The 23,127-nt window shown below is 37.8% G+C and overlaps 2 protein-coding genes across 2 annotated transcripts in view; both read right to left on the bottom strand.

Moving 5' to 3' along the window:
* LOC126830900 (C2 domain-containing protein 2) overlaps positions 1-23,127 on the bottom strand; it is a 376,226-nt gene that overhangs the window by 134,729 nt on the left and 218,370 nt on the right. The window lies entirely within an intron of this gene.
* Positions 864-22,802, bottom strand: LOC126830015 (serine/threonine-protein kinase Chk1). The gene is made up of 13 exons (XM_050560218.1): positions 22,730-22,802; positions 21,331-21,494; positions 14,088-14,187; positions 13,166-13,289; positions 12,265-12,329; positions 11,320-11,389; positions 9,727-9,915; positions 8,467-8,571; positions 6,472-6,573; positions 5,731-5,845; positions 4,964-5,141; positions 4,041-4,274; positions 864-3,250 (listed from the first exon to the last, which is right to left on the bottom strand). Exons 2-13 carry the CDS (start codon positions 21,393-21,395, stop codon positions 3,131-3,133), a joined length of 1,467 nt encoding a protein of 488 aa, XP_050416175.1. The 5' UTR covers positions 21,396-21,494; positions 22,730-22,802; the 3' UTR covers positions 864-3,130.

Below are 23,127 nucleotides of genomic sequence, written 5' to 3'. Positions count from 1 at the left end.
GAATCAAAACCACGCCAGTTGACTCAATGACAGGCCTTATAATACAGCACGCACGTGCTAACTATTCGGCCATCCACCTCCCCCGTCCTCCTTATGGATGCCGTGTTTTGGTAAATGGTGCCACTGGGAAGAGATCTTTCTAGCCTCGGAATATGCATGACGGATGATCAACTGGACATTAAAATTAATTTATTTTACAAAGAGCAAATTCTAATCTATACGAAATGAAATGAAATGGGGTTTAACGTCCTACTGTTCTGCTCCGAACTGGGCTAATGAAGAGGGGCATATGCCATACAGTGTGCTATGAGGGAAATTTTGCCCGGGCAGTGGCACTATGGCCTACTCTTATATCGCATTCCGACTGCCAAGGGATATCTTACGTGCACGGCAATGTATACATGGGACCTCGTTTTTTCAACCCATCTGAACGGCTAAACAGCTGTCCTGGTCAGGCCCTCTGTCCTACATCACTGACACCAGGGAATTCTTAAAGCATTGCAAAAGATGAGAAACTTGGTGGGAGAGAGAAATGGGGTTTAACGTCCACTGGACACAAACTAGGTCATTTCGGAACTAATGTATGGTTTAATTTTTTTATTTCAATAATTCGCTAGCACCTAGGGGTCTTTCTTTAGCAGTGGGAGGAAACCGGAGGACCAGGAGAAAACCCAAGAGATGGAACAAACGACCTTACTCCTTGTCACGTTCCACCCGGGGAATCGAAACCCCGCCAGTTGACTCAATGACAGACTTTATGATACAGCGCGTGCATGCTAACCATTCGGCCATCCAACCCCCCCAAACTTTGTGGGAATCTGAGCATCGAACATAATAACTTATAAACAAAAGAAGTCAAATAATAGTATGAAATTCTTTATATTAATATTTTACATAAATATTCTATAAATATACTGAAAACACATTATTTAATTAAAGGGGCATTAGGTCGTTACAATAGTTAAAAAGATAGATAATGAAAACAGAATATGCTGAAAATTTCAGACAAATTTCTTTACTATTTAAGGTTAGCCCTGATCGTCATTACTAACGTTGTTACGATATTAAATAAAGTCTTGATTCATCTTTTTTAAGGTTATTTCATCCATCACAAAACGTATTCCAATCCACTAAATATCGCAGGTTAACAATGGTATCGAGAGTTGATTATGGCCTGGATGGGTTAATTAATGCCTAATTAATAATTTATATTACGTTTCAGGCCTAAAGAAAGTTCTGCAATAGGCAGATTTAGCTCTTGAAATGTTTAATTATACTTTAACAGTTACTGCTCACTACTACTGTGTTCATTATATTATACGAACAACTTGTTCCTGGTGAACCAATGATCTCGATTCTAGGTTTACAAGTTTTACTCTATTACTGAGTGAACACAATAAAACATAATATCAATCATTTATATAGATCAGTGGTGGGCAACCTTTTTAGGTGAAAGGCCAAACACAAAGTTTTGGAACAAAGTGAGGGCCAAACCAGGATTATGAAATGACGTTTTATTGAATAAAGTAATACGGAACAAAGCACTTTTTCTGAGCTTTTTATTCGGCTCCATAGCATTTCAAGAAATCAAACAATAACGTAAAATGAAAGTAGGCCCAAGTAAAGTGAGGTCAATTAGGCATCTACGCCATTGAGTGACGCTGCAAGCTATTAGTAGAGTTTGGGCCTAATGATAAGAAATTTTGATTTTTCATTTCATTTAGTGATAAAATTACTCATAAATTTTAAGATATAGTGTAAGGATTTGGTGGGCCAGATGACCAGGATTTGCAGGCCGTATTTTGGCCACCAATGATATAGATTGTTACAAACAGCATGACATTTCAACATGCATTCTCTTATCGTTTTTACACACAAATAATAGTACATGCTTGAAAACGATGATATCTAACAAATCTTTGATTGTATTCCAAATGAACAGTTTTACGCTAATAAATACGTGCAGCTTGAGCTTTTTTTTAAACTACTCCTCTACCAGATTAATAATCTTTCGTTAATATGTGTCCAAAACCTGAATAGTGTATTTAGGTAATAACTACAGCCTAATACTCTCCAACAACTGTTTATTAGTTAATTTAGAATCAAATCACTGTGCATTATTTTGGATCAACAAAACATGCTTATATTATATAGTTGCTGAGTAATATAATAAATGTCACCATGGTTACATTATACAAAATGGCCACACACTACACTAAGCCCCCATGGTTAGGCTACTTATGTACAAACACCAAGATTTCAAAACATATAATCATTAGACAATATATAATTATAGTCACCTTGACAAGACAATACATAATGATGGTTACCATGACAACATAATACATCATAGTAATCACCATAACACATTACATAATGGTAATGACAATGACAACACAATACATAATTGTAATCACCATGACAACACATTACATAATGGTAATCACCATAACAACACAATAGTTAACATAACCCATTATATAAATATAATCATCTTTCAATATATATATATAAATTAAGTCACATACACAAAAGTATCACCAACTATCATATCAATGTGGAATTTACCACAAACTATTTATGTTTCAATATTTGACATGATTTGATAGGAAATACATAAATCATAACACATGTACAATTGTTGATTACCAGCAGTTTCAATACCAGGCCAGCAGATACAATATCAGGCCAGCAGTAACAATATCAGTTACAATATAAATAAGGACTATGTGTAATAAATGAATTGAGCATCAAATGTTCAACCATTATCAGAAAAAATTCCTAACAATGGTATCTTAGAGTGGATCTACTATAAAACTAACGAAGCTTAACCTTACAAGCTTCCAGGTCCAAACGCTTATTGTAGTGGTGGAACCATTACTACAAAGAATATGGTTTAGGGTTTTTCTTCCAGACCTTAATACCTGATGGATGGTACTGAAGTGATGTAACATATCTAACAATGATATGATTGCTTTAGGGTTTTTCTTCCAGACTTAATACCTGATAGTACTAAAGTGTAACTAGGATTGATTTAATATCTAATGGTACATTATGTAGCAATGATATGATTAGATGATTAGATGATTACAGTGACATGTTTGATTGGATGTGATGACGACGGTTATAGTTACGTCAGCGAATCAGGTCTGATGGGATGCAATGGCCACATGGGTGGAACTTTACTGATGACTGGTTTCATTCTTTCCTTTACTTTTATAAACAGACGTTTAAATTCTAAACCATCTCCCTAAAAATAGACAATAGACACTTTAATAAACAAACATTTAAATTCTAAATCATCTCCCTAAAAACAATGAAGAACATTTTAATCAGAAAAATTTGATATTTTATCATAGTTCTGATGAATGTTATGTTTCTAGTTGACGTTTATTTCACATTTCTAAATGCCACTTGTAGGCAATGAATGACAAATTTTAACATTCATCTGTCTTCACGTAAACTCAAGACTGATGAAATATTTTTAATACTCATTTGATGTCCATATAAAATGTTTCACTCTTAAGTTGAAATTCAACGCAAACAAGACAAACAGGAACAATGTTTTTGAAATCAAATTTTCGTGTTGAAATCCAACACAGACCAGCTGACTTTTGATGGAAAACATTGTACTGCCAACAAGTGTTTGCCGATCTGTGATGGGCTTTAGTGTATTTTAGAAGTCCTACTAAATCAACCAAAATATCTGGTATGCTGAACTCTATTAGCTCCTCAATCACCTGGACTACTGGTTCCACTAGCTCCCCAAACCACCCGGACCTACTGCTTCCACTAGCTCCTCAACCACCTGGACCTTCTGCTTCCACTAGATCCTCAACCACCCGGGCGACGGCTTTCACTAGCAGTGGAGTAAACCCACGAGGTTGGACAAGCGACCCTACTCCTTGTCACGTACAACCAGGGAATAGAAACCATGCCAGTTGACTCAATGGCAGACCTTATGCTAACCAACCGACCATCCAACCCCTCTAACTATTATAGATATTCATAAAGTTTCAACAAATATATGAAGCTCTTACCTTTGAGAGCCTAAAATCCAGCAGTAGGTTTTCACCCATGTTGACAAGACTTGTTTTAAATACAAGACGAGTTCGTCTTTTATCCACGGTGGAGACAGTTAACAAAGATGGCGTATTCTTCTTCCACGTAAAACCCAGATGATCAAATACACGATTAATTTCCTGTAACGTCTCTTCCTGATCTGTCTTAACGAAGAATCGGGTCATCCTACGAACAAGTTTCTGCATCGGTGTCTGAAAAAATAAAATAAAATTGATACACTTATAATTTTCTTCAAATAAAATTCACAACTATAATTAGGTCTACTTCTCTCAAAATACACACAAAAGATATGGAATTTAAGTTTATTTTATGAACCAATTTTCATGGATTTGTGAAATTGAACTTTTCTTTACCAATCAGGCATATAAGAGAGAGAGAGAGAGAGAGAGAGAGAGGTTTAATGCCCACTTGACACGAACTAGGTCATTTTGGGACTAACACATGGTTCATTTTTATTTCAATAATTCACGTGCACGTAGGGGTCTTTAGCAGTGGGAGGACCTTGAGAAAAACCCACAAGGTTGGACAGGCGACACTACTCCTTGTCTTGTACAACTGGGGAATCATAACCATGCCAGTTGACCTAATGATAAACTTTATGATATAACATGCTAACCATTCGGCCATCCAACCCCTGCAGACATATAAGGATGTATAGCTTAACAATCTGGCTTGTGCTTGGCAACCAGTTTAATTTGATTGACAACCATCGCCTGATGACCTATTGTCATCAACTGATTAAGCAGAACAAGGTCAGAACCTTGAAAAATCTGGCCGAAATTTATGGGGATGCAGAAATACTTTCAATATCTAGGTTTGTCAATAGGAATAGTCCACAGTTCAATAAAGGCCGAGATATTTTATAAGAAATAATGTCTACCTGTGATGAGCCTGGGGTGCCCTGAATCTGACTTGATAATAACATATTATCAAGATGAACTGGTTGAGAGAAACTCATGATAAAATTAGAGTTATCTTTCCTGTCTGTTCTAGCATCAGGCTGAGACTCTGGGTAATTACATGGTCGTAGTTCTGGTTGAGAACACGAGATATTAGCCCTGTAATAAAATACAAGTTTATAATCAGAGATTTAATCTTTACTCCACCTCGTTCTAAACATTAACAAGATATCTCAGCTATCTCCACCCCGTTATTCAGCTATCTCCACCACGCTATAAACATTAACAAGAGATCTCAGACATCTCCCCCTCCTTATTAACATTAACAAGAAATCTCAGATATCTCCCCCACCTTATAAACACTAACGATCTCAGATATCTCCCCCACCTTATAAACACTAATGATCTCAGATATCTCCCCCACCTTATAAACACTAACGATCTCAGATATCTCCCCCACCTTATAAACACTAACGATCTCAGATATCTTCACCTAAACATTAACAAGAGATCTCAGATATCTCCCCCACCTTCTAAACATTAACAAGAGATCTTGTGTACAACCTGTATACCGAAAACTATACAGCTGTGGGAGAAAACCGGAGGACCCGGAGAAAAAATCACTAAGTTGGACAGGCGATCCTACTCCTTATCACATACAACTCAATGACAGACCTTATGATGCAGCTTGCATGCGCTAACCATTTGGCCATCCAACGCCCCACATAAGAAACAAGATGTTACAAACCTGGGAGAAGCTGTATTTGGTGGACTCATCTCCATACGAGAACAGAGCCGTTTAAACGGTCCGGTACCACTTGGAGAATCAGATGGTGAACCTGATGGATACAGAGATAGACCAGCTACAAATAAAATACAAAATATTTTCAAATTATTCATTCAATACAAGCTGATGTCCCCAACTTCAATCCCAAAATTAACAGATGACCCTCATTAATTACTTTCTCATACAGAAAACGTTGAAAACCAGACAGTCAATTTCGTTAATCTTTTAACTAACAAATTATGGTGTCAGATACAAATTACAATTGTACCTTCCTTGCTTTCACTGAGAGAGAAAGAAAGAAATGGGGTTTAACGCCCACTCGACACAAACTAGGTCATTTCGGGACTAACATGGTTTAATTTTATTTCAATAATTCGCTTGCGCGTAAGGGTCTTTAGCAGTGGGAGGAAACCGGAGGACCCGGAGAAAACCCACGAGGTTGTACAGGCGACCCTACTCCTTGTCACGTACAACCGGGGATTTTGCTTTCACTGATGCAATGATCTTAATACCAGTACCTCTCAGTGGCCCCTAACCCTTCCAAGTGGCACCCACGCCACATGCAATACCATAGATATGTCACTATTGACATTTGTGATCTTATTGTTCATTAGGTTTTTGTCTCTGGTTGCTCTGTTTTCCTGTTCTATTGTCCATCAGGTAAGAAAATTAAACGTGAAATAAAAATATAAATATTTATACCTTTTCTACTTTTGAAAGATTTGTTGAACCACTGATGTTTTTTAATCTGTTCTAACGTATAACGTTTTTTATAATTCTCTAATAATACTTTACGTAACAACGCTGAAAAATAGAATAATCCATTACATTATAGTAATACTACTGAACCAGCGGCTGCCAGGCAGGATACGCCCACATTTTGCAAGAGATGGATAGAGAACAAGCTAAAAACAAACAGGATTTATTGTACAATCAGGGGCAATAATCCAGAAAGATATGGTCTGAAATGCGCAAATATCAAAAGGGACTGAGATCCTTGGGATATAAAGATATGATTTCAGTTTCATCAAAATTGGACAAAAATTGTGACCCCTAGAGGGTTGACAACCTTCGTATTGCATACTTTTACACAATTTGCGAACAAAGAGCAGGCATTTTGTTGGACAGTTTCATTTCGATTTTCCCGAAATTCGAATTCAACCTTCATTATGGTGGAATGGTGAAATATTTAAAATCGGAAAAAAAATTGTGATCTCTAGAGAATCCGCAAGCTAAAAATGCCATTCTTCGAACAATTAGGGTCCATAATCCAGGAAGTTAAGTTCGAGTATCTGCGATTATCAAAAGGATCCATGATCTTATTGTGTAATGGGGATATATTCAGACATTTTTTTTTAAATCAGATAAAAATTGTGACCTCTACTAGGACCACAAGCTAAAAACGCGATTTTTCGTACAATCAAAGGCCATAATTTAGGAAGTTACTATCCGATATGCCGAATATCAAAAGGAACCAAGACCTTTGGGTTATTAACTTACATTTCAAGTTTCATAAAAATCAAAAGAAAATTGTGACCTCTAGAGGGTCCACAACATTGATATACGATATCTTAACACTATCTGAGAACGAGGGGCGGCCATTTTGTCTGTCAGCTTTGGTCCGATATTTACAAAATTCGAACTCAACTATCCTTAGGGTGTAATGGTGATTTTTCATACAATCAGGGGCCATAATTCAGGAAGTTACGTTCCGATATGCGAGACCATCAAAGGGAACAGAGATCTTTGGGTTATAAACTTACATTTCAAGTTTCAACAAAATCGGATAAAAATTGTGACCTCTATAGGGTCCACAACCTTGATATACCATATTTTTACGCTATTTGAAAACGAGGAGCGGCCATTTTTCTGTCAGTTTTGGGCCGATTTTCATGAAATTCGAACGCAGCGGTCCTTAAGGTATAACAGTGATTTACTAAAATGTTTTTATAAATCGGATAATAATCATGATATCTATAGGGTCCACAAGCTAAAAACGCGATTTCTCGTACAATCAGGGGCCATAATTAAGGATTTTACGGTCCGATATGCACGAATATTGAAAGGAACTGAGTTCTTTGGGTTATAAACTTACATTTCAAGTTTCAACAAAATCGGAGAAAAATTGAGACCTCTAGAGTGTCCCCAAGCTAAAATCACAATTTTTCGTACAATCAGGGGCCATAATCCATGAAGTTATGGTCCGATACATGCCAATATCGAAAGGAACCCAGATCTTAGGGAGATAAAGCTATATTTCAAGTTTCGTTGAAATCGGATAAAAATTGGGCTGGGATATCTCAATTGGTCACATTTAGTTTCATCCACTGCTAAAACCCTTACGCGCAAGCTAATCATAGAAACAAAATTGAATTATACGTTAGTTCCGAAATGGTCTGGTTTGAGTCAAGAGGACGTTAAATCCAATAAGGAGGCAGGAAATCGGTTATCTATTTCATTCCCACCTCTCCCCCTCTCAGTACATCAAGTAGAGGTGATCAGCTAAGTTATCTATTTTATCCTCCCCTACTTACATAGAGTCAATTTATTTATTTTATTCCCCCCTCTCCTAACTCTATCTCCCTGTCTCTCAGTGTAGTAAGTAGAATATATCAGTTACTTACATAGAGACAAGTTATCTATTTTATTCCCCCCCCCCCCCCTCAGTGCAGTAAGTAGAATACATCAGTTACTTACATAGAGCCAGGTTATCTATTTTATTCCATGGTGATTGAGTTATTTTACAATCTTTCCAATCACAATATTCTTTACATGAATAAGTTGGTTCATCCCACGGTAATTCTATATAATATATAAATCATCTATGGTTAAACATTGAGTACTTCTGGGTTCATATTGAACCATTTTAATTTTCATGTCACTGGTCATAATATCTTTAACGATGAATTTTAAAAGAAAGAAATATAACTTTGTGTTGCCTCCAGGTTAATCTTGCGGAACCGTAAAACTATTTTGTAACTAAAAGTATGATATTTTTTTCATGATATAGAAGAATAAAATCATAGAGTGAAAGTTATAAATACATCTATCCATGTCAACCTCATATTTGCCTGTCAATGAATCATAATTAGTTTATGAAGTGGGGCACACGCCATATAGTGTGTTGAGGGGAATTTTCCCTCAACTCTTCATGTCAAGTGTTCCATGACATGTATGCCAGCACACACATCTCGGTTTTTCATCCCATCCGATCGACTAGATGCTGTTCTTACCAGGCCCAGCAGAACTGACATTAATGCTGGTATGATATCTCGTAGAATTGATGTATCACGATTCACCTTATGATGATTCGTGTATTGACTCGTGAGACACTGAATTGATATTTCGCGATTCTTTTTTTTATGTTTTTTTTTGTCTCTTCGGTAAGTAACCGTAACCTTAATTCATAATATCTTGTTGAATCAATGTGTCACGATTCACTAAATCGATGCATCGCGATTCTTTTTTTGTGTTTTCGTCACTTCAGTAAGTAACCTGTCACTCTTAATTATCCATATCACACATTATCTATAGCTAGACAAACACCCTTAAATCGTTTCGGTCCTTATTTTGATCCACATCAATATCGTGATATAAAACAGTTTTATTTCTATGACATCAGCAGGACCAAAAATATCAATTATTCATTTATCCTGTTGTTTTCTTGGTAAATATTGACCTGGTTATGAATCGTATTAGAACACCTGAACCTGAATCACAATACGTATCATGACTGTAGTGGCAATACCCAGCACTGACATGGGAAACCGGAACAGAAAACCCTGACAAACGTTCTTCGGGCAACGCCAGGATCGAACACAAGACCTCCAGGTCTTACTCACTGAGTCCCCTTGGCTCCCTTCACATTTCACTGAGTCCCCTTGGCTCCCTTCACATTTCAAAACCAGATGTCAAACCTCATATTAAATTATTATTATTAATGGAGAAATATCATACCCCCTGCCAGCAGAGCAACTAATATAATGGCACACGACCAGATATCTGACGGTTCCGCGTAGTACGGCTTCCTACTCAACACCTCTGGGGCAACATACGGAACAGTTCCACAACATTTCTCCATTTTACGTTCTTTGCCTTGGAAACGGAAAACAGTAGAAAAACCAAAATCCGTTATCTTAAGATTATCTGAAAGAAAAAATAAGTTATCTCTGAGTTGAGTCCATGTACGTCAAAATAAATAAATAAAATGAAATGGTGTTTAATATCACCAACCAGGATTATGACGACAGACATAGACCAACCAGGTTAATGATGACGGACATACATACGGCATGTTATTTCAATTTCTAACTTGAATGTCCCATCAATGGTATATAATAGGACCAGGATATTTCACCTTGTACTATCAATGGTATATAACAGGACCAGGGCTGTCGGTAATTTTTCACGGTTGATTAGCAGCACTGCTAATCAAAAAGTCCAATTTTGCCAAATTTGATAAGCAAATTTAAAAATTGATTAGCAGTTTTTCAGTTTCAACATAAAACACCTAAATAACAAGATATTACTTTAGTTCATAACAAATATGATTAGATTCCATTCTTACTAATCTTAGATTTTTTTAGGACTGCCACAAGTACTTGTGACAGTTTGTGAATGTGATGTAGACATTTAGTTAGGTCTTATGTCTGAAGCCAATTCTTAACAGTGACTTCCGAAGCCCCAATCATTTTAATTGTTATTTTTTGTACGTTAGAAATCTTCGTTAGAAAACAATTTCGTCTGCTTTTTATCGTGTATTGCCTTTCTTGTTCAATCGGGCGCACCTCGATTGACTAGACACACGTGATATTTTACGGGAATTTTTACTTTGATTTATCATTTTACAATACGTTAACATTTATTTTTTATATTTTATTTACAATACGTAGAGGATACACTGGATTTATTTCTTTCAAAATATCATATAATTACTTGATGTCTCGCAACGTGAGTGGTACTACTTGATTCCCTGTTTCCGGTTTAATAGTCCCTATTCATAGAGTTATGTCCCTGTATTATATAGTACCGTATAATGAATTGTGTCTGGGTAGTTCGAGAAGAAAATGTCACACGGAGAATTCAGTTTTGTTTATAAAATTTTATTCAACATTTTATACTCGTTGAAATTGTTGAGAAAGCTTTCTAGTCTTCAAATGTGGATTATCCTTGTGTCAGTATCCAAAATGACAGGCATATTAATGATTCGCAGTTACTGCGAATCAAAAACTTTAGATTTTAATTTTTGATTAGCAACGGACAAAATATGTATCGCAAATTGCGCTGCGATACTGGTTGTCGGCAGCCCTGAACAGGACCAGGGTATTTCACCTTGTACTATTAATGTTATATAACAGGACCATGATTCTTCACTCTGTATGAATGACTAGGTGCTTGTTTTTGCTAGATGCCACCCACATGAGGGGAAACCAGGCTATAACATTCTTGGGAACTTTCTCGGACTAAACTAGGATCAAACCCGGAACCTTTTGGTTAGTATAATGAGAATATTTCTCAGGTGTCGAAAACCCAGGTGTTATTTATACTAACCATTGTCATCTAAGAGAAGATTCTCTGGTTTTAAATCACGATGTGTTACACCTTTAGAATGTAAATATTCCTGAAATATGTTTTGATAACATAAATATTATTATTATTATACAATTATATAGTACCACTTCCACAGTACTGGGCTCCAGTACGCTTACAATAAAGATATAAAAGCAAATATGACAATAGAAAAATATAAATACAAAATACACATAATACAGGGTTCCCGCGGCTTCGTCAAACATTTTTTCAAGGATATTCAAGGATAAATATACGTCAAATTCAAGGATTTTCAAGGACATTTTTTAGCCTAAAGTTACAATTTTTCATCTTATAAAAATAACCAAAACATTACCAACTATCGTTATAATCTCATATTTAAAAGGAATTGAAGACATTTGAAACAAAATTAAGGATCTCAACTGAAATTCAAGGATATTTTCCTATTTCCGCGAAATTCAAGAATATTCAAGACCTTGAAAATGAAATTTTAAATTTAAGGATATTCAAGGATTTTCAAGGAACACGGGAACCCTGTAATATATTCTTGATAATATCACAGAACTAATAACACTAAGATATCTCTTGTAGAACTTCCAATTACGATAGTTAATAATAATCAATCTAATTTTCAAAATAATCTATCTTGATTCTCAAATAACTTTTCATAATTTGCCAAATAAACATTAATTTGGTTCAAGGCAAATAAAGATGGCAGTGTCTTATATTACAGAAGCATCGATTGATGTAATTTCAATTTGTAAATACTGAATTGACTTGAACCATTATTGGACAGATCATTCCTTATAAGAGATTCATCCATCTTAATGTTGTAGTTTTCAAGGGATTCTATAGTGCTAAAATCATACATAGAGTTTTATTTAATAATTTTATGTAATTCCCCCCCTCACCCCCGAATATATGACAATTGCCAGTACTACCTACCACACCACTGATTAACTGTTTAAAATATCTGTTAGCGTCTAATTGTGACATCCCAACATCAGGTTCTAAAATAGATTACAGACAATTATACATGACAACATCTGATGCAGGACACAGAGAGAAAATGAAATGAAATGAAAAGAAATTGAGTTTAACGCCCTACTCTTCTGCACCTAACCTGGGCTAATTGAAGACGGGCATACATGTACGCCATACAGTGTGCTATGAGGGAAATTTTGCCCGGGCAGCGGCGCTACGGCCTACTCTTATATCAAATTCCAACTGCCAAGGGATCTTTTACGTGCACGCCAATGTGTACACGGGACCTCGGTTTTTCGTCCCATCCGAACGACTAGGAAGCTGTGCCGTGTCAGGCCCTCCATTCTGCATCACTGACAAGGGGAAACCACGCCGGAAAATAGAGATGAACTTTCTCGGCCAATGCAGGGATCGAACACCTGACCTCCAGGCTAGCGAGCCAGCGCCTTACCCACTTAGCCACGTGATCCCCCACAGAGAGAGAGAAAGACTGACTAACATGGTACAATTTTATTTCTTAAGCAGTGAGATGCAGTGAGGGGCAGTGAGAGAAAGCAAGAGGAAACCAACGATCTGGGGATGGAAACCACGCCACTTAATTCAATAACAGAGAGAGAGAGAGAGAGAAATGGGGTTTAACGTCCACTTGACACAAACTAGGTCATTTCAGGACTAACATATCTTTTAATTTTATTTCAATTATGCGCTTGGGCGTAGGGGTCTTTAGCAGTGTGAGGAAACCGGGGAAACTGGAGAAAGAAACACGAAGTTAGACAGGCGGTTCGTCACATACATGTGGGGAATCGAAACCACTTGACCCCCACCCCCCCTCAGCTATAAAAAGGCATGAAAGTTAGATTACCTATTCTATCAAATAATTCTCCACCACTAGCATACTCCAGAAATATATACTGCATGTTTTCATCTTGTCGAGATCCATAGAATTTAATAATAGTTTCATGATTTAACATACGATGTACGCACGTCTGAAATATACACAAACACACAAATCTGTACGACAGTCAAAAAATAATTGTTTTATAATATGAAGAGTCCAGGTGAAGAAACACCCAAGTCACGTTTTTGTCTTTTCACATAAAAGGTAAAACAGACTTTTGGATGAGAATGCTTGACGCAAACAGAACAATGAGTGGGTTTTATTACAATTTCAAAATGATGTTTTATACGAATCATAATTACCAGTACAACAACTGATTTCCACTTTTCAGTCAAATTAAGGTAAAATAAATACAATGGACTAGTATTTTTCCGGGAGGCCATTGGTTCGATGTGACTCCGATCGTTTTTACCTGAAATTGATTGTTCCACAGAAAGCTTATACAATTTGCTACCAGATGGTGCCACTAACAGGGGTTCGTTGAAAAAGTGACTTAGATCATTCTTACATGGGGCTCTTCATATATTTTAAGATGATATATAGTACATCAACATTATATCTCTACTTTCATTTTCTTTTCATATAATCTTGGAGGTTTCTTTTTATTGATAGCAGAAGTGAACTATTGTGGTGGTGCCGGTGGATCCCTCCTAAGACAGAAGCTGAAACAGCTCACACCCCTACACCTCTTCCAATGAAATGGGTTTTAACGTCCTACTGTTCTGCTCCTACTGGGCTATTGAAGACGGGCATATGCCATATACAGTGAGCTATAAGGACATTTTGCCTGGACAGCGGCACTACTGTCTACCCTTGTTTCAAATTCCAGAATTAAGGATATTGACCGTTTGAAATACGGGAAGATTGACAAGAATTATTTTTTTACCTCTTTTTTAACACTTTCTTCTATATTAGGAAATTTATTTAAATTAATAATTTTTACAGCCACAGCCTCATGGGTTTCTCTGTTTACAGCCAATTTTACTCTGAAATAAAACAAGAAGCATGCAGGTTTAATCTACCTGTATAGGCCAACCAGGAATTAAAATTATTACATTTTCAAAGAAGTATTTCGGGACGATCTCAAATTGTCAACACCTGAGCCCAAAGGAATTACCCGTGGAACTGGTTTCGTGGATTGGTGGGTAAAATGACACCTCGGACAGAAAATAATATTCTAAACGGTAATATGTCGACATTTTCTAACTCTGTAGCCACGGATCTGCAGGTGGGTCGAAATTTATCTACAGGGTATTAGGATGCAACTGTTTAAATTTTTTCAATTGTCCATTACAGATTCAGTGCGTCATAAAACTTAATCTCCATAAACACCATCACCCTGCCGTGTCAATCAGGAGTTAAAATCATTACATTTTTAGACAAGTACCATATTCATAAAACTTACTCTCGATTAGTGTCCTTCACCCTGTGTCAACCTGGGGCCTGTTTCACGAATTTTAACTAAAACTAATTTTAGTAATTTGATTGGATAATAGACTGATTATAGTGCTTAGCCAATCAAAATTGAAGTATCTACTAAAATTTTGATTTTACCTTTAGTTAAAATTTCGTGAAACAGGACCCAGGAGTTAAAATTATTAACTGAAGGAGTATGATAAAACTTACTCTCCATTAGTGTCCTTCACCCAGTGTCAACCAGGTAGTTGGGTACGAGACCTAAAATCCGTGACCAATTTTCGGGGAAGTTGTTTTGAAGGTGGTTTCTATATGAAAAAAACCTGCTGAAGCGATTAAGCTTGGGTGCCTCTCTCTAAAATGCTGGCGGAATCCGCTAGAGGGCCAAATTCAAAATGGTGGTCAAATTTGGCGCTAAAAATATAAAATATTTAATATAAGCTTCCGAGGTGACTATTCCTATGTTTTAAGGGTCTCTGAATCGAAATATCATAATCAAAAATTCACCCGGCCACTAGGTTGGCCAATATGGACGAAAAATCCAAGACGGCCGCCATTTCTTGCTCGGATTTTTTTTTGTATGCCCATGTTTTCAGTGTCGAGGGATAGTGTCATTGTGATAGTTATACATTGAGAGCCTTTAGAGGGTGTTCGCATCAAATAACCCGCAGCTAAAGAATACGGTTTCATAGCTGCTTTTTAGAGGTATTTAATTTTGACTTGTTCTCGTTGTGATAGTTACACATTGAGAGTCACAGTGAGGGTGTTCCCATCAAATGACCCACAGCTAAAGAATGCGGTTTCATGGATGATTTTTAGATTGATTAAAACTTTCTCCATATTGTTTCTATTTGCTTGGAATTTCCCTGGCGTCATTGCATTGACGTTGCTCCACACTGAAGGGTCCTGATATATTCACCTCATTCTTGTGTCAGGATCCTATAAGGCGTATTGTTTCTTAGTTTGTGATTTAGATTCTAATAAAATCCTCATAGTGATGTCGACCCCTCTTATAAAATCCCGTGGATTAAAAAGACTTGCTGCTGCTATCAACCCTGAATCATGTATTCTCTGTGGTAAACCATGTGATGATGATAGGAGTGCTTATCCATTAGATTCTTGGCAGCATTTGAAGGAATATGCCCTCAAATGGCAAGGACTCAACACCTTTGGAACGGTTTTTGAGTCTGTAAAATGGGATGAGGGACCAGTAGGAATTTTTTTTCCATAAAGACTGTCGGTTTACCATCAGTAGCAGTGATAAATTGAGTAGAGCAAATTGCTAGAAAAACAAGAGCAAGAAGAAGTGAATCCTTAATTACTCTACCGACTATCGGTGAGGTAGAAGAACCTAATACGACAGAAACACGATCTTCAAGGTCAAGCCTAGGAAATATCCACGAGAAGTACATGAAACACCGAAAACAAAATCCACTACGCCTGATTGAACAAAATAATGCCTGGCGGAAGTTTAAAATACACACTCCACATTTAACTGACCAAGTTATGCGCGACAGAATCGTAGCTTTGATCGCAGCAACTCCAGATCCCTCCGCCACAGAGATAAGATATCACGAAAAGTGTTGGAAAAAGTACATGAGACCCATATATGTGGATGATGATGAACCACACCTGAGTGACATGCGTCGTCAAGAAGTTCGACAATTGTTTTTCAAACACATGCATACAGCAGTGTTTAAGAATAATGAGCCCAGGTCATTACAAGGTCTACTCGGGGACTATATCGAGATTCATAAGAATTTTGGATATGATTGCTCAACAACGAAATCCTCAACAATAAAAGAACTCTTGAACACCGAATTTGGTGCAAAGATAGGTATTTTCACGAACCGAGTTCACAAGAATCAGAGCGGCATTGTGTATGATGCCTCACAAGGTGGAACATTTATAGAGGCAGCCCTGTATGGATGGGGGATAGATACTGACCAGTTATTAAATGTTGTCGCCCATCGCCTGTCATCTGAGTGTGCAAACTTTGATAAGAATATTACTTGGCCGCCACGAATTGATGAGCTTGAAGTTGTAGAAGAGATGTGCCCTGTGCTAATGAAATTCTTACTTTGGCTGCGAACGCCTGCAGCGAAACTCGGAGATAAATTCGACGATGTAAGTTCCGAGGTGGCAGCATTATCATCATTCTTGTTGTCCTACGTTACTCACAAAGACTGCTACTAAGATAAATATGTCAGTCACCATGCATGGTTTAACAAGAAGCCGCGAGGTAGTGGATGTGCTGAAAAAAAGTGGGGTTGGAATTAGCTACCAAGATCTCCTGCAATTGTATGCCGCATGGGCTCATAGTAATGAAAATGATGGGGTTTTGAGTGAAATTGCAGAGGATTATCCTGGTTGCGCGATTATGGATAAGGCTGACATTAAAAATATCTTTGTTTCACCAAACCCGACCCACAATCGAGGTGAAGGGTCGGTAGGTCGGGTTTTTTTTCAGATTTCTTTTTTTTAAGAGCTAATTTGACAGCTTGATAATTTTCCGGGTGCAAACATTCGTCTTCTTTTATTGCGACAAACTCACGTTTGAAACTCCCTCAACACGTTTTTAACGATCGTGCGGGTTGTGCTTTTATTTTTCTCGAAAACGGATATTGAAAATATCGTCGTCATGTTTAAAACGACGCCCCACAGACATAGAGGCAGAATCATTTCGTGGGAATGGACGTGCTTTCGTCTGCAACCATTTTGTTGATAAGCGACACCTATGACGCTTTCGTCTTGATCAACCAGTTTCAATAATGAATCAAACCATAGCCATAGTAAAGGGAAATAACTCTCGTGATATATTTCAGGTTGACACACAAAATAAAATAAAAAGATCGCGGAAAAGTGCAATAAAATAATTTAAGTCGGGGGTGGTTTTAGTTAGTCGGTCGCGTTAGGCGAAACAAAGATATTTTTAAGGTCAGCCTAATGATGACTTCAATGATGATACTGTTACCGGTGCATGTACATCCCACAGAACCAATCTGATGTTCGTACAGAAGCTACATCTAATGCCCTTACAACCATCATCAGAGCAACAGCCTTTGCAGATGGTTACTCCACAGGAGATACAACAGCTCAGCTCCCGTCAAAATGAAATTCAGCCTTACAAAACTGTGAAGCGGGGTCTCGTTGATTAGAGAAGAGATTAGCACAGACGAGCCAACCACAAACCAGCAAAGGAAACGGATGATGTTGCATACCATAGTTCGACTCGATAGCAGTACAGAGTGTGTGTCTGCTTCAGATCAAACTGTCGCCTCATACAGAGGATATCAGGCTAAAATACGAAGCATATGTACTAAGAGCAAACCGTATTACTACTGCACTCTACCAAGATCTCCCAATAAGTCCACTATTCACAAGTGATGACTCGAGTTGTAAATGTTGCTGAGAAGAAGCGAATGCCATTTGTATTGTTGACTGGTGATCAACAAGTTTACGCACTTATAGTAGAGCTAAAAAATGAGAACACAGAAAAAATTGATACAATTCAGCCATTTCTTGGACCTTTCCACACGCAATGTTCCTTCATGGCTTGTATACTTAAACGGTTTGCTGGGTCAGGCCTGGAAGATATCCTTGTATCAGCAGGAGAAATCGCTGACAAATCTGTGGAAAAGGCTCTGAAAGGGAAACATTATAAAAGGGGATTGCGCTGCTTCAGTGAGATGTACGAGACTCTAATGAGAACAATAATCAAAAAAGCTTACCACAATGGAATGCATGTGCCCACAGAACTAGTAACAAAAGTAGAACTTTTGCGTGAAGCTGAAGAGTCCCCTGAAGACCTCACTAGCTCGTGGAATGAAATTGAACGGAGCGATGGATTCGCTGCCTTTGCCAAGGCAGTTTTCAATGACTTGTCAGCGGTTGAGAATGCCATGACGAAGTACTGGCTGACCTTCATGGAAATGGTAGAAATTTTGTATATGAATGTGAACGCATTACGGCTAGCTAAGTGGGATAAGTATCTCGAGTCCACTCGTCTTATGTTGCCGTGGTTAAAAGTATATGACCAAGGTAAGTATGGTCGATGGCTGCAGGAATTTTGGCTAAGCATGAAAACTTTACCTAACAGTGTCATTTTCTTCATACCAGAAATCTTCTCACAGTCTATGACAGGAAAGCCATATTCTTTACTTCCGTTAGATCTTTGGATCGAAATGACCATGAATCAGGGGTCCAAGCTAAAGTCCAGTTGGCTCAAGATACTAAAAAATGAGAAAATGTTGCTGATACATACATTAACTACAAATTATGTCGTACGAGCAAGATCTGCTTTACATAAATCCCTCAACCTCAGAAGAGGAACGGATGAACATAGAGATAATGCCACAGCTGTGCGCAGAAGGGAAGAACAGGGAGTACAAGATATCTCGGCTTGCATGACTGAATTTGAGTGTAATCCATTCGCATGCGCCAATTCGGCCCTTCGTAGTCTACAATCTGGCATGTTAGCGACAACTACATTGCAGGAAGATTTCAAAACAGCTCATAAGCATGGTCAAAAGCTGCTTGATGACTTTTTCAGCGATCGCATGTTTTCTGATAAAGTTTCATTCTACGCCACCGTCCACCAGAACAAGCGATGTAGTTTTAAGAATCCACCTGTAGAAACAAATTAAGACCTCTCCACAGAGCAGAAGCGAATAGCTCATATGGAGAAAACGGCAATGGAAAATGTTGTTAGTCTTATGACAAAAGAATCACGCAAAGTCGAGTTACGGGAAATTATGAAATATCGGGTCACAGAAGAATGTCTGTCAATTTTTAATCAAAATGGCACAATTGTGAAAACGCAGAAGTCTAAGCTGGTGGAATGCATGAAGTTTGTGCATCTGCAGGTTGAGACGGGGTATATTGTAATTATTGAATTGATACGGGTATGTTATGGAGACTAGCTGCTCCAACGACGGAAGACCGTGAGAAAGCCGACGGTGAAAAATACAAGTGGGACGACTATGCCAAGACGGTTATTGACATTGTCATATCTCGTCATCCACGTGCAGGCACAGTAATTTTGGTCAACGATCCATACGATCTAGAGTGCTGCATCAAAGATTCCGAGCATCTGCTGCGCTCAGGGAAGTTTTTATCTGGTTCAAAAAATATAGTTGTGCGTCTGGGAGAAGATTTCCCTAGCAAAAATGAATTTGAGGCTGCAGTGATTCCAATAAAATACGTATTCAAGCATTGCTGAAGGACTGCTTCCGGGATTATGCAAAGACACACAACAGCATAAATTTCATTTATTCTCTTCAGAAAAGTGTTATGATCTGTCAGCTGGTGACGCGGTATGTTACAGGAATTTGAAAGCTACCAATACAAAGCCGACACTATTATGTTTTATATATATGCGCAGATCAGAAAACTGCAGTGGTCCCAGACTGTAGTGATAGATGCCAAAGATACAGATGTCTTTGTCTTTTCGGCTTATGTGTCCATGAAAGAGGATGGAAATCTAGGTATTAAGAGAATGGATCAAGTTATAGACTTGCAAACAACTGTTTCCTAAGCCAATAGTTGTGGTTATCGTTCAGTTCCACGTGCATTCTGGAGCAGACACGGTGACCGGATTTTTTGGACGATCGAAGAAAACCATATTCAACGCAACGGTGAAATCGCCTTTGTTAACAGACTTGAAAGAACTAGGCAGTAAGATTCCTGTTACGCAAACACTAATCAAGAAAATGACAACATACACTCTGACTTGTGTTTATAACGACCAAAAAAGCGTATCATTGACAGAAGCGAGAGCCAAGAAATGGTCAAGCATAAAACGAAAAAACTTTCGCGGGCTGCTACCTGATGAGGAATCTTACAAACTTAAACTCACCAGAGCTAATTTTCAGGCATATTTAATGCTTAATTACTCAAAGTCTAAGATCACACATTCTCCCATTGGTAATGGCTGGAAACTACTCCAATCCGGACAGTGCGTACCAATTAGATATGAGAATCCAGCCTTACCAGGACGTTTAAGTGACTTACTTGTTCATGGCAGTGGTAGTGCATGTGATGTAGATTCCGACGAAACTTCAACTTCTGATGAACAATCTGAATCTGAAGAATCAGAACTTGATCTATCTTTAGAATCAGGTGACTGTGATTCTGATGAGTAACACTTGAATTGGATAAGTTGATGATGTCGATTATCGTGCGTGATTACAAGGATCCATTATCAAGCGTTGATTAAATTAAAATCAATTGACAACAGAGTATATATCAGGTGGTAAATATCGGTGATTACCTTCATTTCTTTCATTCATATTGCTAGTTGCCGTATTTCGACACAAATTCATCAAAATGGAATACTTCGACCCAGAAAACATACAACTTGGGTATGGTTAACAAAACTATTTTCCAGGCCAAAAATGGCGGCCATCTTGGATTTTTATGATATTTCGATTCAGAGACCCTTAAAACATAGGATTAGCCACCTCAGAAGCCCATATGAAATAATTTTATATTTTTCCATCAAATCTGGCCGCCATTTTGAATTTGGCCCTCTAGCGGATTCCGCTAGCATTTTAGAGAGAGGCACCCAAGCTTAATCGCTTCAGCAGGTTTTTTCATATAGAAACCACCTTCAAAACAACTTCCCCGAAAATTGGTCACAGATTTTAGGTCTCGTACCCAACTAAGGAGTTAAAATTATTAACTGAAGACTGATATATTGGGATAAAACTTACTCTCCATAAGCTCCTTCACCCAGTGTCTGCACCAAATCCCATCCTTCAACAAATGCTGTTACCATTTTAACTCTCTACTTGATCAGAGTAGTCTGTCAACTTTCACATACCGAGACACTCGCCCTCATTCATCTGATCTCGTCTTTCTGTGGTTCGGCTATAATCTAAAAATAAATTTATATCTCCAGAAATAAATTCCAAATCGAAAAAGCCTTTGATGTCTTCTTCTAGTTATGTCAGAGGGGTTGGATGGTCGATAAAAGGTCGGTCAATGGGCGTACTCGATTGAATGTTCCGAAATTGAATTCTCTCAATCCCAAAAATAGTGACAATCAAGTGAAAATGGGTACTTCGGGCTACAACGCATGCGCCGACTGGATATATAAATATCTCACCCAACCATGCAGCCGAAACCTGTTCGTCGTGTTTAATTACGTCACAATTCTACTCACACCACCTCCGTCGTCGGGACTGACAGGACTGAATTCCGCGTCACTCGATTGCAATTCTGTCAATTCGGGACATTCCGGACTGTGAATCGAGCATCCCCATTGAGTCAACTGGCATGGTTTTGATTTCCTGCAATTGTGTAGTTACTACACTTGTAACGTTAAACTGTGTGTTTAACGTTACAATTGGTACAGTCTAAAACTCCTTAGGCAAGTTCAAATAGGTTCAAACGCACAATTGTCAACAAGTATCATTACAGTTTGTATTGGAATAAGTAATTCTATGACAAATAGTGAAGACTGGACCACTAAAATAGTTACCGAACAGTTTTTCTTTGTTGTTATGTGTTCTACATTTGCATAGCGATGTTTCTTGTAATGACGTATTACGCAAGCCGCCATGACATGTTTTGGGTCAGTTTATGCGTAAATTAAGGGAGCTATAGGCTAGTTACCTTTTTGTAGTCATTTGACTAAAAAACTTGCGCAAAGGAACTCTGTAGGACGAGCCACTACTGTGGCTGGATTAAGGCGGAAGGCATCAGTATATGGTGTAGTGGAACCATTTCTAGCAATTGTTTGTGTAGGTTTTCTACGGGTCTTCCGATTTCCTACAACTGCTAAAGACCCCTACGCACAAGCAATTTGTTGAAATAAAAATTGAACCATACGTTAGTTCTAAAATGACCTAGTTTGTGTCGAGTGAACGTTAAACTCCATTTCTCTCTCTCTCTCTCTCTCTTCTAGTTACGCCACGGCTGAGAATTCTATCTGGGGCGTACTTCTGTCTTCACAAATAATATTTGAAATAACCACGACATAGCAGCAGCCAATTTAGAGTATCAAAAAAAGTGAAGAAAATTACATGAGTAAATATTTGCAATAAAGGGACAGAATCAATTTATAGCAATATTTAAATGTAAAATCAAACTATTAACGCGTTTTATTACCTTTCTGTCACTTCATTCTTAGCGCCATTTACTGTTCAGCACGTGACAGGATGTTGTCATGGTCGAATCCAATTTCTGCACCGAAAATTTAAAAAAGTGAAACGAATTTTATTTTATACAGCTATGGTGGATTCATGAAATAGATTTCTGGGCTAAAATATTCTAATTTAACAAAATATATTGACCGGGCATATATGTTTTAAATAATCTATTGAAAGATATTTCATTCACTCGTTCATCGCTCTTATATAATAAAGTTAATTCTGTTCGCGGTAGTGAGCAGAGAGAGAGAGAAGAGAGCGAGAGAGAGAGAGGGATGGGTTTAACCTCCACTCGACACAAACTAGGACATTTGGAGACTAACACATGGTTCAATTTTATTTCAATAATTCGCTTGC

This window comes from Patella vulgata, chromosome 8 (genome assembly GCF_932274485.2).
Source record: "Patella vulgata chromosome 8, xgPatVulg1.2, whole genome shotgun sequence".
Lineage (NCBI taxonomy): Eukaryota > Metazoa > Mollusca > Gastropoda > Patellidae > Patella > Patella vulgata.
This window is presented reverse-complemented; position numbering and strand designations above follow the sequence as displayed.